This window comes from Candoia aspera, chromosome 5, assembly GCF_035149785.1.
Source record: "Candoia aspera isolate rCanAsp1 chromosome 5, rCanAsp1.hap2, whole genome shotgun sequence".
Taxonomy (NCBI): domain Eukaryota; kingdom Metazoa; phylum Chordata; class Lepidosauria; order Squamata; family Boidae; genus Candoia; species Candoia aspera.
In genome coordinates this window covers 62,753,544-62,776,864 of record NC_086157.1, presented here as the reverse complement: position 1 = coordinate 62,776,864, position 23,321 = coordinate 62,753,544, and the positions used below count along the sequence as shown (strand labels likewise).

At 40.6% G+C, this 23,321-nt stretch overlaps 2 protein-coding genes across 6 annotated transcripts in view; one reads left to right on the top strand and one right to left on the bottom strand.

Annotated features, from left to right (window-relative positions):
• LOC134498548 (trifunctional purine biosynthetic protein adenosine-3-like) overlaps positions 1–7,499 on the top strand; it is a 39,811-nt gene extending 32,312 nt beyond the window's left edge. Inside the window, exons 19-22 of the mRNA XM_063304704.1 lie at positions 993–1,123; positions 3,250–3,391; positions 6,044–6,159; positions 6,868–7,499. Of these exons, the coding sequence (XP_063160774.1) occupies positions 993–1,123; positions 3,250–3,391; positions 6,044–6,159; positions 6,868–7,095 (617 nt within the window). The 3' untranslated portion in view covers positions 7,096–7,499. The remainder of the gene's footprint in view (positions 1–992; positions 1,124–3,249; positions 3,392–6,043; positions 6,160–6,867) is intronic.
• A 2,209-nt stretch (positions 7,500–9,708) lies between these two features.
• GART (phosphoribosylglycinamide formyltransferase, phosphoribosylglycinamide synthetase, phosphoribosylaminoimidazole synthetase) overlaps positions 9,709–23,321 on the bottom strand; it is a 63,366-nt gene continuing 49,753 nt past the window's right edge. For 2 of the 5 annotated variants that reach the window (XM_063305410.1, XM_063305409.1), the window contains exons 19-22: positions 18,704–18,834; positions 14,501–14,642; positions 12,826–12,941; positions 9,709–12,130 (exon numbers count right to left, since the gene is read on the bottom strand). In XM_063305410.1, the coding sequence (XP_063161480.1) occupies positions 11,933–12,130; positions 12,826–12,941; positions 14,501–14,642; positions 18,704–18,834 (587 nt within the window). In that variant the 3' untranslated portion in view covers positions 9,709–11,932. Of the gene's footprint in view, positions 12,131–12,825; positions 12,942–14,307; positions 14,459–14,500; positions 14,643–18,703; positions 18,835–23,321 lie in introns of those variants that run through there. The other 3 variants (XR_010068085.1, XR_010068084.1, XM_063305411.1) reach the window with 3 other exon arrangements.

The following is a 23,321-nucleotide window of genomic DNA, read 5'->3' as shown; positions in this document are numbered from 1 at the left end:
AAATCTCAATAAAATAGTTAAGAGCAGAGACATCACACTGACAACAAAGGTCTGCATAGTTAAAGCAATGGTGTTCCCTATAGTAACTTATGGCTGTGAGAGCTGGACCATAAGGAAGGCTGAGAGAAGGAAGGTAGATGCTTTGGAACTGTGGTGTTGGAGGAAAATTCTGAGAGTGCCTTGGACTGCAAGAAGATCAAACCAGTCCATCCTCCAGGAAATAAAGCCAGACTGTTCACTTGAGGGAATGATATTAAAGGCAAAACTGAAATACTTTGGCCACATAATGAGAAGACAGGACACCCTGGAGAAGATGGTGATGCTAGGGAGAGTGGAGGGCAAAAGGACGAGGGGCCGACCAAGGGCAAGGTGGATGGATGATATTCTAGAGGTGATGGACTCGTACCTGGGGGAGCTGGAGGTGTTGACGACTGACAAGAAGCTCTGGCGTGGGCTGGTCCATGAAGTCATGAAGAGTCGGAAGTGACTAAACGAATAAACAACAACAAGAGCTCAGTTACTAGAGGACGCAAATTTAATCCATGGATGGTAAACTTAATCCATGAGATATCAATTCACCTTCCTTATAGCTGGTAGGTGTGGGATGAGAAACATGTTTCAGTAGATTTCTAAACTTAATAGGCAAATAAGAAAGGACCCTGTGTTAAAATACACAATGGAATTTAATTATGCTACTAATTAGAAATATATTGTTTTTCAACATTTTCAAATGAGAAATTTTTAATAATAGACTTCAATTTATTAGGTGATTAAGAGAGCTTTCATAATAATAGGAAGGGAAAATACAGGCCTATATTTTCTGCCTGAGTATCAGAGCAAGACTTTCTTGTTCTGAGCCCCAGAATATACAATGTGGTAATAGTTATTGCATTGTTAATGTAGCATTTCTGTTGCTTGTCCCAAGAAAATGTCATTTTGAGATTTTCAGTTATGCTTTTGATGCATTCTGTATGTTTTTCTTTTATTTTGAGGTACAAGCCTTTCAGCACTCCTGGCATATGCAAAAGAGCCTGCAAGTTGCTCCCGGGTAGTCCTAGTAATTGCCAATCGATCTGGGGTGGAAGAACTAAGGAATGCAACCCTGGCTGGGATCCCTACCAGAGTAAGGACAATCTATTGTTTTCACTCACCTAAGAAAACAACCCAGCATTCAGGTTGATGGAGTTTTTAAAAGTTAAAAAAAGAACTCCAAGCAGCTAACAGCAATCTTGCAAAGTAGAAACGTGAATCAAAAGAGAACTTGCACATTAAGCTTAATTACGTTCAGAAATAAATTCAGTCTTCACACTGTAGTTAGATGAAGAGAATAGAGATAGCTTACTTTTATTCAGTAGATCTGGATACAGGTAGGTTCATAGTAGAAAGCACTTAATCATCACTGGTTCTTTGTAGACACATTTCTTTGTGGAATAGAAAGTCTGTGTGCAAGCAAGATGGTAAGTGGTGGGGGGGCTGCAAGCCTGCAGCCCTCCCTGCTTGCATGTCTGCTCACGAGGTAATGGAGACTGTGAATCTCCCAGACCAAGAAGGAGGAGGAAGAGGAAATCAGGTGACCCACGTGACATCCCACAAGCACAATAGAGACACGCCTACCAGATAAACCCTCTTACTATGCTTGTAAGACAATGCTGAGTTGACCCCTGATAATTCCAACACAGGTTGTGATATGCAAGGAAGCTTTGCAGCTATCTGATTTACACAGTCTCGTGTTTTGGTATTTCTTTTTCATTCCTTTTTCGAAGTATTTCTTTCAGCCTGCTTTTTACACAAGTTGGTGCATTACTGATCATAAAGTGCACTCTAAAAAATACATTCACTACTTTGGATGCTCCACAAATATAAAGGCCCAACAGAACCCAATTCATTAATGTAAGTTTAGTTCCTGGTTAACATATAATCTAATATTCATTTGAATACCTCCCCAAGCCTCCTAGCAACATGTGCAAGCTGCCTTCACACACATACAAGAAAGGTTACATCTCTACAGCCCATTATTTGCAGGGAGTGTGTCTTGGGAGCAGTGGCCAGCCAAGTAAAGAGGCAATTTAGGATTCAGAGGCAATAACCATAAGTAGGGAGTGTGGGCAATGCAACAACAGCTTACTTGCCACAAGTTTTAAAGTACAGAGAGAAACATGAGGGAAATATTACCCAAAAACATGCCCATACTGCTGCCAGAGGCTCCTTCTAGGCAGCAGACAACACCCCCAGCTGAAGCACGGCATCTTCTGGATGGTCTATGGCAAAGCCCCCCAAACTGCAAATGTCTTCAACTTATATCTTAAATCTCACATTGTTCTGACCATAAATTTATCCTTGGGCCAAGTGCCAAGGAATCCGTATCAGGGTATGTCTGGGTCTTTGCAGGTGTGCTATTAGGGAGTATCCTGGTGCTGGCAGAAGATCCATCTACTTAGCTTTGTGTCAGTTTTTCCACATTGGGAGAAGTCCAAGTGCAAATTGATAAGTAGGAAAAAAAGTAAACATGTGAGGTGAAAAATATGCACCGCACTATATTTCTTCTCCCAAGAGTGGAAATACATTGCAGCCTTGTTGATGGAGATGACTTTTCCAGTAGTGACTTCAGTGATTTTTTATTTTATTTTATTTTATATCAAATTTGTCACCGCCCATCTCCTCCGACCGGAGGGACTCTGGTGATTAGTATAATTAAGCATCTGCAAAGATCAGTAAACTGGTAGTGGATACACTATGGTGTCCTTTTCACCCTGGCACTATCAGTCTCTGTGGTTATATCTTCTGTTCTCTTTAAGTATGACATAGGTAATGAGAAAGGGCCCTCTTGCCCTCTCCTTTTTGATGGCATTAGAGGCTGAACTCCTTAAAGGCCACTTGGTAGTCAGTCAGCTGTAGTATCCATCTTTTGAGTGATGAATTAGTTTAAAAAGATCTGCATGATTGTCCATCTTTGTTATCTGAATTGTCACACACATTCTTTTTCAATAAGGATTGCAGTATGGAGAAGCAATAAGTGTGGAAGAAGGACCTATACATTGCAAAAAGTGGGAATGGAGGGCAATGTACAGCATATATACATTAAACTTTGCCACCTTGAAGCCTCATGGATCGTACTTGGTAGATGCTGTATATCCCCTTAGATGGCTTTCAGATGTACATTGGTGAATGTTGAGAGAACTGCTTTCAGTGTTCACCCAAAGATGAAATGTTTAGTTTTTTTCCTCTTGAAGTTCCTCTTAACTTTTGCAGGTAATTGACCATAAACTGTATGGAAGCAGATCAGAATATGAAGGCACAATTGATAGTGTCCTTGAAGAATTCTCTATTGAATTGATTTGTCTATCAGGATTTATGAGAATTTTGTCTAGTAACTTCCTTAGGAAATGGTATGGTAAGCACCTTAGATGAACTATTATTGTAACAGTAATGGATTTATTCATTTTTATTGATTCATTTATTTAATGTATATAGCTATTCAATCAGCACATGACTCAGTGTGGCATACCTCATCAATAAACAGCAATAAATTCATATAAAACAATGTAATAAACAAGTAGAAAAAATAAAATACAAAGACATGAAGATATAAAGTGTCAGGAAAATTCATCCAGCAGGATCAGTGCCTGCGGAAAGAGCCAGGTCTTCAGTGCCTTTCAAAGGGCAGGCAGGGTTGGGGCCAACCAAATCTTGGGAGATGCTGTTCCAAAGGGGAGGGGTAGCCACAGAGAAGGCACTTCTACTGGATCCTGCCAGATGGCATTGCCTAAACAACAGAACCCAGAGCATGCCAACCCTTTCAGATCTTGCCAGACAAGAAGAAATAATTGGAGATAGATGGTTCCACAAGTAACCTGGCCCTGAGCCTTGAAGGTATTTATAGGTGAGAACCAGCATCTTGAATTGCACTCAGAAGCTCACTGGTAATCAGTGCAGCTCATGAAGTAGAGGTGTTACATGGGCATACTGAGGTACTCCCGTAACTACCCATGTTGCTGTATTCTGGGCCAGTCTCAGCTTCCAAGAGGATATCAAGGGCAGCCCTATGTAGAGTGCATTGCAGTAATCCAATTGCAAGGTGACCAAGGCATGAGTGATCATGGCCCCAATTGGCACACAAGGTGGAGCTTTGCAAATGCCTTCTGAACCACCGCTGCCACCTACTCTCCAAGCAGGAGCCAAGAATCTAGGAGGAGCCCCAAACTGTGCACTGGGTCTGTTTGAGGCAATGTGACCCCATCCAGAAACAAAGATGGAAAGCCTTGAGAGCCAGGTGGTCCAAAAATCCACAGCCATGGTCTTACAAGAGTTGAATCTAAGCCTGTTCTTCATTCAGGTCTCTAAGGGCTCCAGACAATGGGACAGAAACTCAGTGGCATCACTTGGGTGGTTGAGATGTACAACTGAGTATCATCAGCATACTGATGATATCTCACCCTGTACTGACAGAGGACTTCTCTCACTGGTCTCATGTAAATATTAAATAGGAGTGGAGGGGGAATTATGCCCTACGACATCTGAAAAAGCAAAGACCTTGGGCTAGATCTCTCACCCCCCATCAAACTTACAGGAACAAGCCCCAGAAAAAAAAGGAGAACCACCATAGCACTTTGCCTCCCACTCCCAATCTCTGAACCAGTTCAGAAGGATACCATGACAGATGGTATTGAAGGTTGCTGAGAGATTAAGGGGGACCAGTTTGGATGTACCACTTCCATCCTGGTTCTAGTCCCCACACAGGTCATCAAGTGGGATCAATGCTATCTCTGTACTGTTCCCAGGTCTGAAGCCTGACTGGAAGGGATCCAGATAATCTGCCTCATCCAGAGCACTTTCAAGCAGCAGCCCAACCACCTTCTCAACAACTTTCCCTATAAAGGAAAGGTTGGAGACAGGCAGAAATTATTCAGCATGGTTGTGTCTGGTGATGGCTCCTTGAGGAGACGATGGACCACCATTTCCTTAAGCACATAAAGGATCAACCCTTCTCTCAAAGATACTTTCATCACTGCTTGCACCCAATCCCATCCCATCCCATCCCATTTATGCCTGTATCCCAAAGTTTGTTCTGCCATATTTCTGCATTCCATGTAGAGATTTTAAAAATGACTAAAACTAAAGATATAAAAATGTTCTAATAAGGTGGTTTGAGCAGTAGTTCCACTCTCTCACTGAAGAAACATTTAGGAAGCATGTGCTTGCTGTTGTGTGCTGAAAAAATGAGCCAAAAATATGTCATGTGTTGATTTTTCTTGTTTATGTGACTATTGTATGGTAGAGTTAATATTCTTTTCAGGATGTTGGGCTCCATAGGAAATTTTGAGGACATGTCAAGGACACTCCCTCTCTTGGGAGTGGGAGACTCGTCTATTCACTGGTTGCCCTAGCAGAAATGGCCAGACGTAAAATAATCATTTATCAGAAGGCAGACTAATAAGAATGCTTCCTACCATTTTTCCTATTAATTCTCTTTGTTTCCTACCAATACCCATCTAACTTTTGTCTTGTTTTTTTCCCCTAGCATATGGCTAGCACCATTTTTATTTTTAAGAATGCCTAAATGAGCCCATTTGGAACTCACAGGTGTTCTTGGAAATAAAGGTAATGGTGGGGTTACAAGTTTTGCATTTATTTCTGTAAGCCACCCAGAGTCACCATGAGTGAGTTGGGCAGCCGTATAAATATCTTTTATAAATAAATGAATAAATAATAAATGCCAACTTGCCACTACATTTTATTTGACTTTTAAAATAAAGTTTAAAACATTTAAAAAGTCAACAGAGAGGCGGCCTTGCAAATGCCAAGGGAGATGTCTGCTTTGGAATTTGGATCTGGTATGTTTATCCCTCATTACTACTGAGAAGAGATACTGTATTAGTTGATGAAAATTTGGCGTATGTAAGACAACCCTTTCTATTAGCCAGTAAGAATTTCTGAATTTCCAGACTGGGCAAGTATAATCTAAAACAATTAATTTTAATTAATTATGTTTGCTTCTGGTATGTCCATGCATTTTGATAATTCCCAATATGATTATCAATTGTAGGGAAGATGTTGGGAACTTATTCATCACTTTCACCATTAACTAAAAGAAGAAACGCCTATAACCAAGTGCATCCATCTGCAGACAAAATTGTTGGTTGTACTGTGCATTTTGTACTTGTAAGTATGTTTTTCTGGATTTACAATAAACACATTTTCTGTGTTCTATATATTGGTGAGTATTAATTATTCTGTTCACAAATAGCATGGCTTGTCTGTTTGCTGTTTAATGTAACTGCATTAATAAATTAGTCATACCTAATTTATTGACTGATTTGGCAATCAGGCTTTGGCAAATCCTTTTATAGAAATTGGGGCTATGGAATATTGTTATTTCTGTAACTCTGTGCAAAGGAATCAACGCAAACATTCCTAATTATGTTATATCCCTTCTGTCCATAGTCCATTTAAGTTTTCTGGTAACTAATTTTATGGAAACTACCCTCTGATGCCACCATCTATAATCAAATGCTCTCCAGATGTTTTGGATTTCAGCTCCACTTACTCTTGTTAGCATGTAGGGCAGCATTTTGCTCTGGCTACTCTAACATATTGGATGAGGAATATTGTCTTGATTTCATTCTTGAGCAAAATTTTTCATATAGTTAAATTAAATTAAATATCCTTCTACTGTATCTTTGCCCCATATCTAAATGTTCTCTTAATCCACTGTCTCATATCCTTATGAACATTTCTATTGTTCATATTGTAACTAGACTTTCTAATAAGTTTTAGAGATACTACCCTGTCTTTAGCTATTTCTCCTTCATGTTAATCTTATTAAGTAGTTTTCTTGATAAGGGATTTTTCCCCTTCTCTTTCTTTCAGGAGGAGACTAGTCTTGAAGCAGTAATTTTACAAGAGCCTGCATATGCAAAGGCAGAAGATACACAGGAGACCTTGTCTGAAAAGATCAAAGCAGCAGAGAACCGTGTTTTTCCCATGGCTCTGCAACTGGTTGCCAGTGGAATGGTGCAGTTAGGAGGACATGGAAAAACCTACTGGAAAAGAGAAAGACAGGAACTAATCTGCCAAAAGGAAAGGCAGGACTCTTAATGCTTCTGGCAGCAATTTAATCTATGTGACAAATGACAATAGTTGAGGTTCTTATTTCAATTTTGGTTTCAGTCTGTCACTTCCTTTTATACAATCACTAGTTTTCTTTTTTTGCACAGTTACAGCTTCCTTTCCTTAAATCGGAGCATTAGGACCAGCAGTAGTTCCTTGGGGGTGAGGAAAAGGTGGCCCATGGGCACATTGTGAGCTACAACTAGTTCCTCTTCCCAAAGGCAGATGACTGCAGCGTTAGATGCTGAGTTAAGGCTTCTTTTCTACCCTACTTATATTGCAATAACTAAGGCATTATTGTCAGGGACTTCCTCATCTCTAAGCCCCACCAAAAATGTCAGCCCAGGAGATGAAAGTTATTGGTAGCCCTGGTATTTGCTGCCACTATCTCCTCAGCCAAGGATATAGGAGTAAGACTGCAAGAAGGAAATGCCTTCCCCCTTCTAGTAATTGAAATGGCACAAGGGTAGCTTAATCTCTGTAATTTGTAGTTAATCTGCAGCAACTGAGGCACTAGATTACAAGCTCCTTAATCAAAACATTCACCAGTGTGACTGCTTAAAGTAGTATTTACTGTTTATTAAGACTCAAATAGCAAAGAGGGACACGTATAGGTGTTAGATCGATGTTTTTCAAACTTGGCAACTTTAAGATGTGAACTCCCAGAATTCTTTCATATCAGAGCAGGCAAGAACATACCCCACTGCTATAAGACTTTTCAGTTAAATCTCTCTCTCAAATGTTATACGGCTCTCAGATATGCACATACAACAACCAAAAGTCCTTTGACACAATACAGTCCCAGTTCTTAAGAGCGTTATTCAGTGTACCCTTCTGCATTTCCAATGCAGCACTTTGCTCAGAAAGTGGGCTGATTCCTTCAATTTAGAGGCATGTCTATGCTGCCTTTATTTTTGGCTCAAGCTTAGCTTTTCTAGTAATTTGATCATTCTTCCTCCTGGAAAGTTGGGATCCAGAGTGATTTACATCACTGTAGTTTTTCAAGTAACAGCCTCCTAGCATTGGGGCTCCTAAAAGCAAAAGCTGCAATCTGGCAGTAGTTGTGTGACACATTGAGAACAGGGTATATTAGGACCTCAGACCCTAATTGGCACTACATAAATAGGAGATCCTTCACGCCAGCAAATTACAGTATTTACTGCTCATCACTTGCCCATTACATAATAGATTTTTTTTTAGCCTGTTTTAATGGTTTGCCCTCTGCAACATTGGAGAGAAGTTATAATATTCCTTTTGCAGAATGAATTTGTCCCTGTGCTCTGAAGGAACCTGAGACCCTAACCCACATGTTCTTTTGATGCCGTTTTATAGCAACCTGTACTTTATATCCTCATCCTTCCACCTATCAATAGAAGTCCAATTTGTCTGAGGACAATCATATTTCTTCCTTATTCTCAGACCAGAACCCCAACACTTCCAGGAGAGTCACAAAATTTCTTTGAACTGCCATTGCTCTAAGTAGGAAACTATTAATATATTTTTTTGTTTTATAAATGTGTAATCTCATTTTGTTCTTGAAGTCTCTTTTATAGTGTCAAGGTTTTTTTTTCTCCCATTGTATTTCATTTGTCACTGACCAATATACAATTTCATTTATATACATTTACATTCACATAAACTCATGTAAACATATATTCACTTAATAGCTCAGTGTTCCATAGGTAGAACTTCAGCATTCTAAGCTTAAAGTATTTTACTAATTAATTTGTCACATTGTTTCTATTACCTAGATTATATTCTTGTATTCACTGTACTGTAGTAAATTGCTATAAGCAGTTTTATTGATGTTTTAGAAACATTCTAGATTTTAGGCATTTTACTGGTTTTTAATGTTTATATTTTTACTTCTAATACCATGGCTTCATGTGCTCTGTTCTTTTTCTTTTAAGGTGCCTACTGTTTGATTTGCTGGTCAGTGACCATAATAAAGATTATCTATATAATTCTGGTATAGAATGTGGATCTCAAATACCTCTCTGTAAAGCATTCAGCTTTAGGAAGCTGTAAGGCAGTGTTTCCCAATCATGGCAAGTTTCAGATGTGTGGACTTAAATACTTAGAATTCTCTGCAATAGCCATGGAGAATTCTGAGAGTGAAGATCTATGCATCTGGAATTTGCTGACATCAGAAAACACAGCTCTAAGATAGTACATATTAAAAGAAAAAAAAGTATTATATTTTTTGCTATTTGACATTACTTGACATCATTATCAAATGATTTTCTAGGCATAAGAGACCTGATGGATGCACCCATCTTGCCTATCAAGAAGGATGGGCTTACAGTTTAGTGAGAGTATATAGGGGTATATAGTTGAAACTACTTTCCACTATTTATAGGATAAACTCTGGATGACTGTCAAGTGACACAAGAGACAACAGATGACCATTTGTGTTAAATGGCCTGAAGCAGGATCTCAGTGATTTATTTCAGGTCCCAGAAAGTTTAAATGTTTTTCATCATCAGGCTCCTCTGAACATCATCTTTTTCCTAGAAACCAACAGATGTTCCAAGTTATTTTCAATGACTGTACCAACAGAACTTTTGTTTAATTACTAGAAAAAGATCAATTAATATACAATGAATTTTGAAACATTTTATTTTAATAGGATTTCAGATCACAGAAACTTTGGATATAAAAACAGAGTTAAAAGGAATGTCGCAGTAACTGAGCTATAGTCTGGCTTCCAATCATTTATGTTAGTAACAAAAATATAGTTCAGTGGAACTACATATTTATTCCCTTTAAAAGACAGTAATAAAATGCTTTTTGAAGAAGTACATAATATTTAGGCCCATAATTCCATTTTTACTTTCAAACAGGAATTAAATGAATTTCTGTTTATCTCCATAATGTTAACTGCTAAGATAAAAATATCCTGAAAAAAGGTTGTTGCATGATTCCATAATGAAAAAAATATACCACTTGAATGTTTCACAGTACAATTTATCTAGAAAAGTGGGTGAAAGGATTTGTCTCACATAGGAGATCAGTTACAGTTGTAATAGAAATTATTCAACCCCCATTGCAAATCAGGTTGTCAAAATGTACAGACTTTCAGCTGTTTGCAATGAACAAATCAAACAAAAGCAATTGAAATAGCTCAACAGAACAAATGTTTCAAGTGGTGTCCCCAAATTCAACTGAAAATGCAACTTATAATGACTTCTCCAGTCTCAAAATTATTCAACCCCTTTCATGGCAAGTATCTTCAGTACAGAGTGTCCTCAGTACAGAGGATGCAAAGCAGCCCCAGAGCATCACCAAGCCACCACCATGCTTAACTGTAGGCAGAGTGTTCTTTTCAGCGTATGCTTCATTCTTCTTCCTCCAGACATACCGCTGATCCATCAGGCCAAAAAGTTCCAGTTTTGTTTCATCACTCCACAGAACAGAATCCCAAAACTTCTGTGGCTTATTTATATGATTTTGAGCATATTGGAGCCTTTTCTTGTGCTTTTGGGTCAGTAGTGGTGTACGTCTTGAAGCTCTAGCATAGAAACCTTCTGTGTTTAGTATGCTGAAAAGAACACTCTGCCTACAGTTAAGCAAGGTGGTGGCTCGGTGATGCTCTTGGGCTGCTTTGCATCCTCTGGCACTGGAAACCTGCAGCATGTGGATGACAAGATGGATTCACTGAAGTATCAGGAAATCCTAGGAGAAAACGTCATGCCATCTGTAAGGAAGCTGAAGCTTGAGTGTCACTGGACCTTCCAGCAGGACAATGATCCCAAGCGTACCTCAAATTCCACTAAGGCTTGGATGCAGAAGAAGTCCTGGAAGATTCTACAGTGGCCATCACAGTTACCTGACTTGAACCCCATAGAAAGTCTCTGGTGGGATTTCACGAAGGCGGTTGCAACACACAAGCCCAAGAATATTACTGAACTGGAGGCCATTGCTCATGAGGAATGGGCTACAATTCCTCAGGAACACTGCCAGAAGCTGGTGTCTGGCTATCATTTGCAGCAGGTCATAACAGCAAAAGGGTGCTCTACTAAGTACTGAAGATGCTTGCCATGAAGGGTTTGAATAAGGGTTTGAGGCTGGAGAAGTCATGATAAGTTGCATTTTCAGTTGACTCTGGGGACACCACTTGAAACGTTTGTTCTGTTGAGCTATTTCAATTGCTTTTGTTTGATCTGTTCATTGCAAACAGCTGAAAGTCTGTACATTTTGACAATCAACCTGATTTGCAATGGGGGTTGAATAATTTTGATTACAACTGTATGTATAGCCCTGGTATTGAATGATACTGCTTTGTTCAACAATATTGCTATGTTCAGAGTATTTAATACAGGATTACAAAACACAAGAACTTTTGTTATCACTACAATGGAAAAGAGAATGAAGGAACTTGATTCTGGATTACCTTAATACTTAGCAGGAAAAACTATTATTGGTACTTTTAAAATGCTTAATTCATACATGTGGTTATGACCTATTCTTTTTGTGGTGCCTTTCTTAGGCCTGATTTAAACATAGGGTCTGACCCCTTGAAACAGAATTCTGTGATAGGTAACAGGTAAAATGGCAAACTATTTGGGCTAAGTGGCTCTCTACATAGTTTTCAGGTAACAACCTGTTCTACTATGGATAAACTGATCACACAAATGGCTTGTCACTTAGACTTATCTCCATACAGTTCTGTTTTGAGTATAAGAGACAGCAGGTTCATTCCTTTTATTTTTGTGACCTATTGGCTTGAGTCGCTTGGTTAAGATTGTAAATCCTGCCACCCTATGCTAAACTCAGAAACCAAAATATGTATCAGAATTGTTGCTGTTTTTATCCCCTCTATGTTTTAGTTATGCTTTTCCAAATTCCAGCACAGCTTCCCATCTCTTCCTAATTGTACTGCTCCACTTGCCACTAACTGCATAGCAGTAGGGAAGGCTTTGTGTTCTGCCTCCTTCACTCTTTCTGACAAAGTCTTCTCTGTGTCTCCAATCTTTACTGGAACAGCTTCTTGAAATATTATTGCTCCAGCATCAACTTCTTCCTGGAGAGAGAAGTATAAAAACTTTAGCAAGATGCAGAGATACACTTTCTCCTTTAAAGTCATCTGCAACAATACAGGATACATTGAGAATGGCTAACTTAATTCTTAAACAAACCCACATATAGAAAACATTCACTGGCTGAGATTATGCATTGTGCTAAGCCATTGTTTACTTAATCATGGTTTATTGAGTAAACCCCACAACTATTTTATTCCATGTTCTGTAGCATATATCATAGCTGACCAACAGCAACGGCTGGGATCACACAGAATTCTAAACCATTGTCTCTATAGAATTTAGTTAGCTATTGAAGGAATCATAAAAGCCACCATACTATGAAAGCCAGAAAAAGATGAGTAAATTACAAAATTATTATATTAGAGTAAATAATAGCTCTATCTACACTTGCTTAAAATTCTCAGATTCTTTAATCTAGCCTGTTAATGGCAATATTCAATTTGGATTCATATCAACATTCAGAATTTTGAAATGTGATTGACCTTTAGGCTATACTGAAAGTTGCCTGAGATGCAATAGCTGCCAACTGCAAGATTATAGCTCAGATCCCTGATTACCTCATGCGGAGCTTACTACACTTGGTTCTCAGGAGTTGTTATGAGCTGGTAAGCTACTAGCCAAAGGCTTTAAACTAAATTTATCACTTATCAACAGAGTAATAACAGCGAGCACATACAGCAACAAAGTGCACAGTGCAGCCAGTGACACGGACTCCAGCCTCCAGTACCAGTTTATGGGCATTAGCTCCTTTAAATGAAGGCAGCAAAGAAGGGTGAATATTCAAAATTTTTCCTAGAAAGAAAAGATAATACATTGCTTTTAAATTCACTTTGCTAATTTCACAAAACTAAGACATAAATTAATGTGCGTTCATAAAAACAAGATAAAAACTAGACACTCATTCCTCCATTTAATTAAGACACAGTAGAAGTTGTATAATATCTGTCCAATGCTGTCAGATAAATAATGGTTTGGAAGTGGTCAAATCAAGATCTGAAACCACAGGGCAAAGATGATTGATAACACCTGGAAGGTGCTAGAGATGAATTGGCTAAACAATGATTAAGAACACTTCTTTCACAGGACACAGTTTAGACAGCATTCTCAGTTAAAGGGAGGAAAAGAGCACAAATCATGATTTGAAATCTAAATTATGACTAATGCGAACTATGTTATAGTGCTATATGTCATATCTGAGACAGCAATAAGCATCAATGTATGCTTTTAATGTATGTTATTAATCTCTTATCAGCACTTAGTAATCACATTTGTAATGCAGTGCATATTTAGATTGGAATCAACTGAGCTCTGATCCATTGGAACGATACCTCAACAAACTGTTTGTCCATCTAGTCTAGTACTGTCTATTCTGACTGGCAATGTTTCTCCAAGATCTCAGGAAAAGTTGTGATCAACCTATTATTGTGATCCTTAGAATAACAATAACCTAGGAACTGAAATTTGGACTTTCTGCAGTGTCTGTAAAAATCAGTCATGTCAGCAAACCTGACCTTTAAGACCCTGCATTTGTATAGCAGGTGAAGCAAGCAGACATGATCTCTGAATTCCAATTTTAAAAGATCAAGTCATCTTCAGTAGAACAAATTCTATTTAAAGAAAAGCTCAACCCTTGCATGTGTCCTTGTTCTATTTCATTTTCTCTTTTAAAAGAAATATCACAAAAGGCAATATGTATTCCCAGAGATTCTCATCATGCTGCTCATAGAAGCTCTATTTTGGAGGGTAGCCTATGACTCCCCTGTGCTTTCTTATCCCAGTTTCTTTCAAAAGACTTCCATTGCAAGGGATCAGTTCAGATGTCTGAAAAGGACAATTTGTCTCCTGCAGCCTGCTAGGTAAGGAGAAAAAAGGAGAGAAAGGTGGTAGTCTTTTCCACTTTGGATGTCTAGTATTTTTTACTCTAAAATATGTTTACCTGTGACTGTATGGTGGTGGTAGTGATGGTATAGAGTAGAAGTCAATTGTCTTTCATTCTAAGACATTTACAGAAAATTCTTTTTTAAATCACCAATATATTTTAATTGAAGAGATAATAAATAGGAAGGTTTTTTCCCTCATCTTAACTAAGTATCATCTCAATTCAGAATAGATGATTATCAACATGGGAATTCTTACAATGTAGCTAGTTTGTTACTAACATGGGGAATGATGACATATGTCCTTTACATCAATGCAGTTCTTAACTTAAAAGATGCATCTGTGGGAAATACAGGGATTCACTTCAAACCTGTTAGACTCTCTGAATAGTTTTAATGATTAAAGAAGTAACTGCTTCAAGGAAAATGACTCTAGAACAAACCACTTGACATGTTAAACACAGAAGTGCTCACCAGCCCACTTTCTAACAAAAGGACCAGATAAGATGCGCATAAATCCTGCAAGACAAATCAGTTCTATTGAAAACTCATCCAGGACTTGATCAACGGCATTGTCAAATTCTATACGATTGCTGTAGTCCTTGTGGTTAATTACCTATTATACAAAAATAGTAGAAAACACAGATGTAACACAGTCTAGTTTTCCCCAAATGCCATCTTCCAGATGAGTTGGACTACAATTTCCACTATCCCCAACCATGATCACTATTAGACTGTGGAGCAAGATTAGAGATCTAACTGATTTAATAATCCTTCTACTAAGTACACAAAAACAAATACTGATACCTAAAGCTTTGTCTTATCAAAATGGAAGTAATTTAGGGAGACATACGATACAACAAGGCCAATATATCATTGTCTACATGATTAATTTTGGCTGCAAAAACCTAGTAGAAACTATTAAACAGACTCAGAGCAGGACGTCCTGCTTTAGTATGTCAAAATGTTTCACACATTCTTCTTACTCTTGTGACAACTCAGTAACATTAATTTATGTTGTAATTTGGAGGTTGTCCTGTTCAGACGAAGCACCAGACAAGTTCTCAATGAATATTCTTTATTAAATAACTATTTACAGTAATTAAGTCCTTGATATGCGAAGACTTGGTTAAGCAAGCCCAACTGGGCCACAACAAGGCAGTGGACAGGACTTCCCACTGGGAAGGGTGTAGACTGGATTCGACTGGAACACAAGGACTGGAGGCAAGAGTTCTTGAACTGGAACAGTACTGGAACGGCACTGACGCTGAATCACTGACTCAGTAGACCTGGAAACAGGACTACAGGTAACAGACAGGGATGAACTGAAGACCTGGAGCAGGATTCAAACTCGGAGCAAGGTTAGACTCAGCTGGGGGTTCTGGACTAGGCTGGGTACTCTGAACTGAAGGCTTGAAGACAAGGCTTGAAACTGGAGCAAGGCTGGACTCGGCTGCAAGCCCCAGACTAGACTGGTGTCATGTTCACCATTGCGATGTTTGATTTACATCGTAACGTTTCGCATGCCATGCTGCTGACGCGCGTTCCAGTTGGGAGGGAGCTGCTGGGAGACCTTGTACCAGGCTGTCTATCTGTTTTCTTGGGGATGGAATGTGTTTGGGTTATCGTTTGTGTTCAAGGTCTTTCTACCCGTTGATTAGCAGAACTTGTTAGGGGCACCTGGGATGGGGAACTTGAAATGGTTGTATGGGGGGAGGGCTCACTTTCGCACCGAGGGTTTTTAGTTTGTATTTGGCGCACTTCTGCTCATTCTCAGCTTTCTTTGTACTTGCACACTATTCTTAAATAAACCAGATTTGATTCAAGCTATTGCTTGTGAGCCTGAGTGTGTTTTAGAATAGGCAAACATTACATAAAGCTGAGAATCTTTGTAATTCCCCTTAACTCCTTCCAAGGTATTCCTTGCGAGGAAATTAGTCAGCGATGACCGAATCAAGACCAACATCCAAGGGGCTGGAACCGCAAGCTGGTCCAGCACCGAAGAGCCCCATCCCCCCCGACTTTTCGTTCTACCAGAGGGGCTCCAGCTCAAGCCTGAGCTGGGGGGATCCAGCAATGAGGGTGAACCCAAGGAGGAGGCGGCTGGGACTTCCTGGAAGTATTGGTTCCCCTTGACTCCCAAGGGAGAGTCAACCAAAGTGGCCCCAGAGCAGCGACCGGACACCCAACGAGGGGAAGAATCACTGACTTCCGAGAGGGTGAGAAGGTTGGAGGCAAAGATGGAGTCGGTGGAAGATCTGCTGAAGACCCTATCAGTTGTGCTAGTTGACCAGGGAAGCCGCGATGAGAGTCCTCGCTCTCCACAGCCCTCCTCCCCTCCTCCTAGCGGACCGCAGCTGGTGCGGGATCGGAGGAGACATCACGACGGGGCCTCACCATGGAGAGGGTCCGTTGGGGTGTCCTGGGCTCCTACAGCTCAACCTGCAACTGGGTCCCCTCCAACCGGGAAGGTGGCAAAGGACTTTGCAGTCAAATTTGATGGGGACCCCACCAAACTTTCCTTTTTCTTGACCAACGCGAAAAACTACATGAAGCAATACGGGTCGTGCTTCACCTCTGAAGAGGCTAAGATATCAGCCATCACCCCTAAGCTGAAGGGTAGAGCAGCGGACTGGTATGTCCAACTGACCGAAGCAGATGCTCCAGAGCTCGGGTCGTTCGACGACTTCATGTTCACCTTGAAGCTCTTTTTTGAAGATCCCCTAGCCAAAGCCAGGGCTAAGAAGGTGCTCAAGGCCCTCACCCAAGGACCCAGGTCGGTAGCTGATTATGCCCTTGAATTCAAAGCTTTGGCAGGCAAGGTTCCCGACTGGTCACAATCAACCCTCATCGAGAAATTCAAAGAAGGACTCAACAGAGATGTCCTCAGGTGGGCGCTGGGCAGAGATGATCCGGAGTCCCTGTATGAGTGGATCTGCCTGGCCGGAAAAGCTGAGCATGCTCAGCGCACCTACATGCAGACCCGTCGAACCAAGAGGACGACAACCTGGTCACAGGGACCCCGGAGCAGAGCAACCCCACCAAGCCACCAAGCCGGAGACGAGGAGAAGGAGCGTCACTATGTGTGAGGGCAGTGCCTCCGTTGTGGGAAGGGAGAACATCGAGCCGCTGAGTGCCCGAAGCTCAAGTCCAGAGAGCGGACAATGAGAGCCCCGGCTAAATCGCCCCAGCTGTCACGCCGGACAACCGCAGCCAAAGGAGCCACTGATCTGGAGGAAGCCCTGTATCTCTATGCAGAGGTTGAGGAAGAGGCAAAAGAGCCGGTGGGAAACGCCAGCCACCTGCCCTGAACGGCGCCCTGGGGCAGGTGGAGGAAGATGGGCGTGAGGATGCTATAGTGAGTGCTGATTGCCCCACCCTGGCAGTGAAAGTGAAGCTGGGCTCCCGCACCCGAACCACAGAAGTTTGGGCTCTAGTTGACTCTGGGTGTTTGAGATGCCTCATCCACCCGGATCTAGTGACTGCCCTAGACCTGCCCAGTTTCCCTCTCCAGCAGTCTTTAATAATAATAACTGTCATCTAGTAACTGCCCTTGTCCAAATCAAACTTAGATCTTCTGTATCAAGGTTGGGGAAAACCTGATCCATGGGCCTAATCTAGCTGAATTTTAGGCCTCTTTTCCACACAGTGGCAAAAGAACATTTTGTAGGCATTCTAGGGCACCTAGATAATTTCAACTGCAATGAAGCAAGGGTGGGGAATCTGGGTTGCTGAATGGTTCTACCAGCTCTGGTCAGCAAGCTCAGTGTGTGAAATGCAGGAAGTTGTAGTTCAGCAGTATCTCACAATGTGCTGTAAATGTTTTCCACAGACATGCTTAAATCCAATACAATCTTATAAGACCCATCCATATCTACCTTTCCTTGAACTGCTATTGGTAATGTTTAATATCAACTAATATTATTTGTAAATATTTCATCCCTTGTTGGGCAGGCTGTTACACCAAACCTGGTTGATTCTTCCTTCTCTTAAGGATAGGACTGTGTAAATTCTGATGAGATGGGAGGCATACATGCTTTTGAGAGGTATGTAGAAGGTTGCAATCTCAAAGTGGGTAGGGCCATATAAAACTGGGTGACTCATTCTAATTAAATATGAAGTATACACAATGCATACACACTTTCCTACACACTGATATACCTGAACACACACAAGCTTTCTCACACACTTATCTGCTTGCACATGCATATAACACAACTAACACGCAGTGATATACACAAAAAACAGGAAGCAAAGTGAGAGGATGGGGAGCAAGCAGGAAATGAAGGAATAGGACAGGGAACAAAAGTAGGAAGTTGGGAAAATGGCTTAGCACCATGGCTTGTGACTGTGTTTTCCATCTGCTCGCTGTTTCCATTCCTATGTGCAGAAGACTCCAGGACAGTTTAACAGTTTAACTATTAATTCACCACCAAGCTTATTTTAACTCATTTTCTAATGGTGCTTTGCCAACTGATCACAAATTGTTGTATGCCAAGCACAATCAAGTTTCCTACCTTATGGGCCATTGTGATGTCTTAACTGTGCTTAATCTGCCATCTGTGACAGAAGGGTAATTTTTGTCTTTCCCAGGTATTCTCTGTAAGGACTGCACCACCACTGTTTACTTATTTCAGACAGCAATCCATAATAAACTGCTAATGAAAAAGTACTTACTTTTGTGGGAATTCCATCTCTTTCCGCTTTTTTAAGCCCTTCTGCATCAGCTTTATTAGAAATGACAAGCACTATTTCTGCAGAGCTGTTTGGCTTCTTTGCACTGGCAATCAGAGCTTCCATATTAGTACCTACAAATAAGCAATAAAACAAACTTAAGCCAAACTTTAACTTACCTAGGAGTAAACTACATTGAATTCAATGGATCTTCCTCATTAGCCATCTTTCTCTATATGATTGCACTGTTGACGATGTAATTAAATATTCTAGCAAAGTGGCAACTTGAGTCTTCACAAAAGGTAAAACTTCCTTTGCAAAAACTTAATCCAATCCATCCAAAAGCAACAGTAATTTAAAAATATGAACATGGCTTCCAGTGGGAATGGCAGCTTGAACAGCGTCTCTTTGTGATTCAGCTTCGCAAGTAGACCTGGCAGCATGGTGTTTTAGGGCTCAGGCAGGATTCCCTGGAGCCCAGAAGTGTTCCCTGGACAAAGGAAAACCCTAGGAATTATCCTGTGTCTTCCGGATGGCTGGTCATAGCCAGAAGATCGTAAACGGAGTTTACAGATTGAGTGGTGAGTGATCAGCTGGGAGACGGATTGTCATCCTTTCCCAAGCCACGCTGCAGCAGTTTAAACAGACTTTAAAACTGACCACCCCATTTCTTAATGCACCAATTTATTTGCCTTTTCTTTGTATAAAAGAAACATTTTCCAACACAGAGATGAGATTTTTTTACATTATTTTTAAAACTTAACTGTTGAGCATTTGATTTTATACTTGGTTTTGGGCAAAAAGAACCGAAAGCTGAACTGTGGATTTATTTTATAGAAGATAGATAGATAGATAAATTAATTCCCTTCTCACCCCTATGGGTGGTATGTGTCTTCTTCAACCTCAGGTCCTCTACCAGAGGCCTGGGAGTTTGAGGGTTCTGCGCGGTATCTTAGCTGTTCCTAGCACTGCATTCTTCTGGACAGAGAGTTCTGGTGTTCCTGGGATCTGTTGGAGCCACTCTCCCAGCTTGGGGGTCACAGCCCCAGGTGCCCCTACCACCACTGGGACCACTTTGGCCTTCACTTTCCACATCCTCTCTAGTTCCTCCTTCAGGCCCTGGTACTTCTCCAGCTTCTCATACTCCTTCTTCCTAATGTTGCTGTCACTTGGCACCGCTACATCTATAACCACCGCTGTCTTCTGCTCCTTGTCTATTACCACGATGTCTGGTTGATTGGTCAGTACCTGCCTGTCTGTCTGGATCTGGACATCCCACAGGATCTTAGCCCTGTCATTCTCCACAACCTTCTGTGGAATCTCCCATCTGGACTTGGGAGGGTCTAGCCCATACACTGTGCAGACGTTCCTGTATACAATGCCAGCTACTTGGTTGTGCTGTTCAGTGTATGCTGTTCCTGCCTGCATCTTACACCCTGCCACTATGTGTTGGACTGTCTCTGAAGCCTCTCTGCACAGTCTGCACCTTGGGTCCTGTCTAGTGTGGTAGATCCCTGCTTCTATGGATCTGATGCTTAGTGGCTGTTCTTGTGCTGCTATGATCAGTGCCTCAGTGCTATCTTTTAGTCCAGTCCTTTCCAGCCACTGGTAGGATTTCCCAGTGTCAGCCACCTCAGCTATCCGTTGATGGTACCTCCTATCCAGGGTCTTGTCTTGCCATGGCACTTCCTCTGCTTGATCTTCCTTCCATGTCTGCTGCTGCCTCAGGCATTCTCTCAACAGCTCATCTTTAGGTGCCATCTTACTGATGTACTCCTGGCTGCTCTGGTCTCATCCAGGACAGTGGCTTTGACACTCACCAGATCCCGTCCTCCCTCTTTCCACCTAGTATATAGTCTCTGGGTGTTGGACTTCGGGTGGAAACCTCCGTACATTGTGAAGAGCTTCCGGGTCTTCACATCAGCAGCCTCCATGTCCTCATTTGGCCAGCTCACTATACCAGCAGCGTATCTGATGACTGGCAAGACACACATGTTGATAGCATGGATCTTGTTCTTCCCATTGAGCTGGCTCTTCAGGACCTGTCTTATTCTTTGGTGGTACTTGGATGTTGCCGTCTTCCTTACCTCCTCATCATGGTTCCCGTGTGTCTGTGGGATACCAAGGTACTTGTAGCTGGTCTGTATGTCTGCTATGTGGCCTGCTGGATTATCATAAGAACTGGATATGGAAATATGTGTGTGTCAGGTGTATGTGTGTGTATGTATATTATGGATTTAATTGGCAGTATTTTTATTGTTTCTTTTTGGGATTTAGCGAATCTGTTCTGTTGGAATTGGAACTTTCAAGGCTATCGTGAGAAAGTGAGTGTTGTTGCTTTTTTCTTAACGAGTTAATAGGATATTTCCCGTAAACACCTCTAGTGGTAAGACTTTAGCTTTTGAACGATCTCAGTCTCTAGTATTTTTCCACTGACTTTAAGATTTGGCTGTATTGGCTAATTTTAACCACTAGAGGGAATTAATCATGGCTTCTAGGAGACCACTAGAGCCTCGTGTGGCACAGAGTGGTAGGTGGCAGTATTGCAACTGAAACTCTCCCCACGACCCGAGTTTGATCCCAGCGGAAGCTGAATTCTCGAGTAGCCGGCTCAGGTCGACTCAGCCTTCCATCCTTCTGAGGTTGGAAAAATGAGTACCCAGCTTGCTGGGGAAGGTGATGACTGGGGAAGGCTACGGCAAACCATCCCGCTGTAGTCTGCCAAGAAAATGTCACGAAAGTGGTGTCTCCCCAAAGGGTCAAACATGACTCGGTGCTTGCACAGGGGACCTTTCACCTTTTCTAGGAGACCACCTCATCATGGTTTGGATGATGTGGAGATGATGAGAAATATGACTGATGAAATTGCTAATACCTTTAAACATTCTTTTGATGCCTTTGAGAAGAAAATGGAAAATAGATATTCTGACTTTGAGAAAACGATGAAAAGTAAATATTTTGACTTTGAGAAGAAGATTGAACATCAAATGGAAAAAACTTCTGGAGAAGTGAAACAAGTAATGGATCAAGTGGAGGTGTTAGAAACTAAGATGGATAATACTGAGCAAGAGAGAGAAAAAGAACTTGATAAATGGCTCTGCTAGAACTTAGGGACATGGATTTTTGTCTGAGGTGAAAGGGGAGAATATTGTCGAAAAAAATCCTACAGGCTTTGGCAAAATTATTGAATTGGGAGGAAGACAGAATGGAGGAGGAATTAGATAAAGTTTTTCGCATCAGCTCAAGATATGCAGTTATAAATAATAAACCAGGAGATGTTTTGGTTTGTTTTGCTAGAAGGAAAACAAGAGACCAGGTTTTGCAAACTCACTTTGAAACAAGATTAAATATCAACAATGTGGATATAATTGTTTTGAAAGAGATTCCTGTAAGGATTTTGAGGAAGAGAAAAGATTATGCTTTTTTAACAGAGATTCTGAAAAAGAATTAAACTATTTTTCGATGGGAAAGATTGGAAGGTGTAAGTTTTATGTTCCAACAGCAAAGATTCAGATTTACCTCCATCCATAAGGCCAAGGGCTTTCTTGCTAGTTTGGATCAGGGTGGATCGGGGTGTAGATGAGAAACCTGCACCTGGAACTAGACCCCAAGAATCTGCTCTACAAGGTGCAGACATGGGTGCTACATCTAAGGACTTTGATGAGATGTCTGCTTAATCATGGCTTGCACTTACCTTGCTTGGAATGTGAATGGGACAAATGCCCCACACAAAAGAATTTTTTTTTCATTATTTGAAGAAATTAAACCATGATGTGATATGCTTACAGGAGAACTTATATATGAAAAAAAGATATAAAATATTTGATGAATAAAAATTTGGGAGAGGAATTTATTTCAGTAGGCTTGAAGAAGATAAATGGGCTTGTAATATATATTAAACCACAACTGAAACCACGTTTATTGCTTTCTGATGAACATGGTAGATATGTAGCAGTGGAAGTCAAGCTTAATGGACTTAAATCTATTGTTATGAGGATATATGTACCAAATGAGGATAAAAGTAAATTTTTTTAGACATCTTCTGAATGAATTGTCATCTTTTTCATATTAAAGCTGGTGTCTACTAGGAGATTGGAATGGTGTAACTTCCCCACAATTGGACAGGACATCTGAAAAGGAAATTAAGCTTAACTTGACTCCCACAGTCCTTTTTTGACATGTTAGACAATTTGGCATTAGTAGATTTCTGGCAACACAAAAATGGAGTAGCAAGGGAATATACCTTTTACTCAGAAAGACATAATTTGATGAAAAAAAGAATTGACATGATATGGATTTCAAATAATTTAGCCAATAAAATTTGTAAGGTTGATATTTTACCAAAGACTTTTTCTGATCACAATCCAGTAGGCCTGAAAATAAAGAGATAATCTATGGCTTTTAGATGGAGATTGAATGAAGCTATTTTACAAAGAGAAAACATTTGGTTGATTGTAAAAGGAGTTTAAAAGATTTTTTTGACATCGACTCGGACAAAGGGACTGATCTAAAAACTGTTTGGGACACCAGTAAGACAGTTATGAGAGGTCACTTTATTTACCATAATTGTAATATAAAAAAGAAGTGTCAACAAAAAATGCGAACTATCTTGGATCAAATT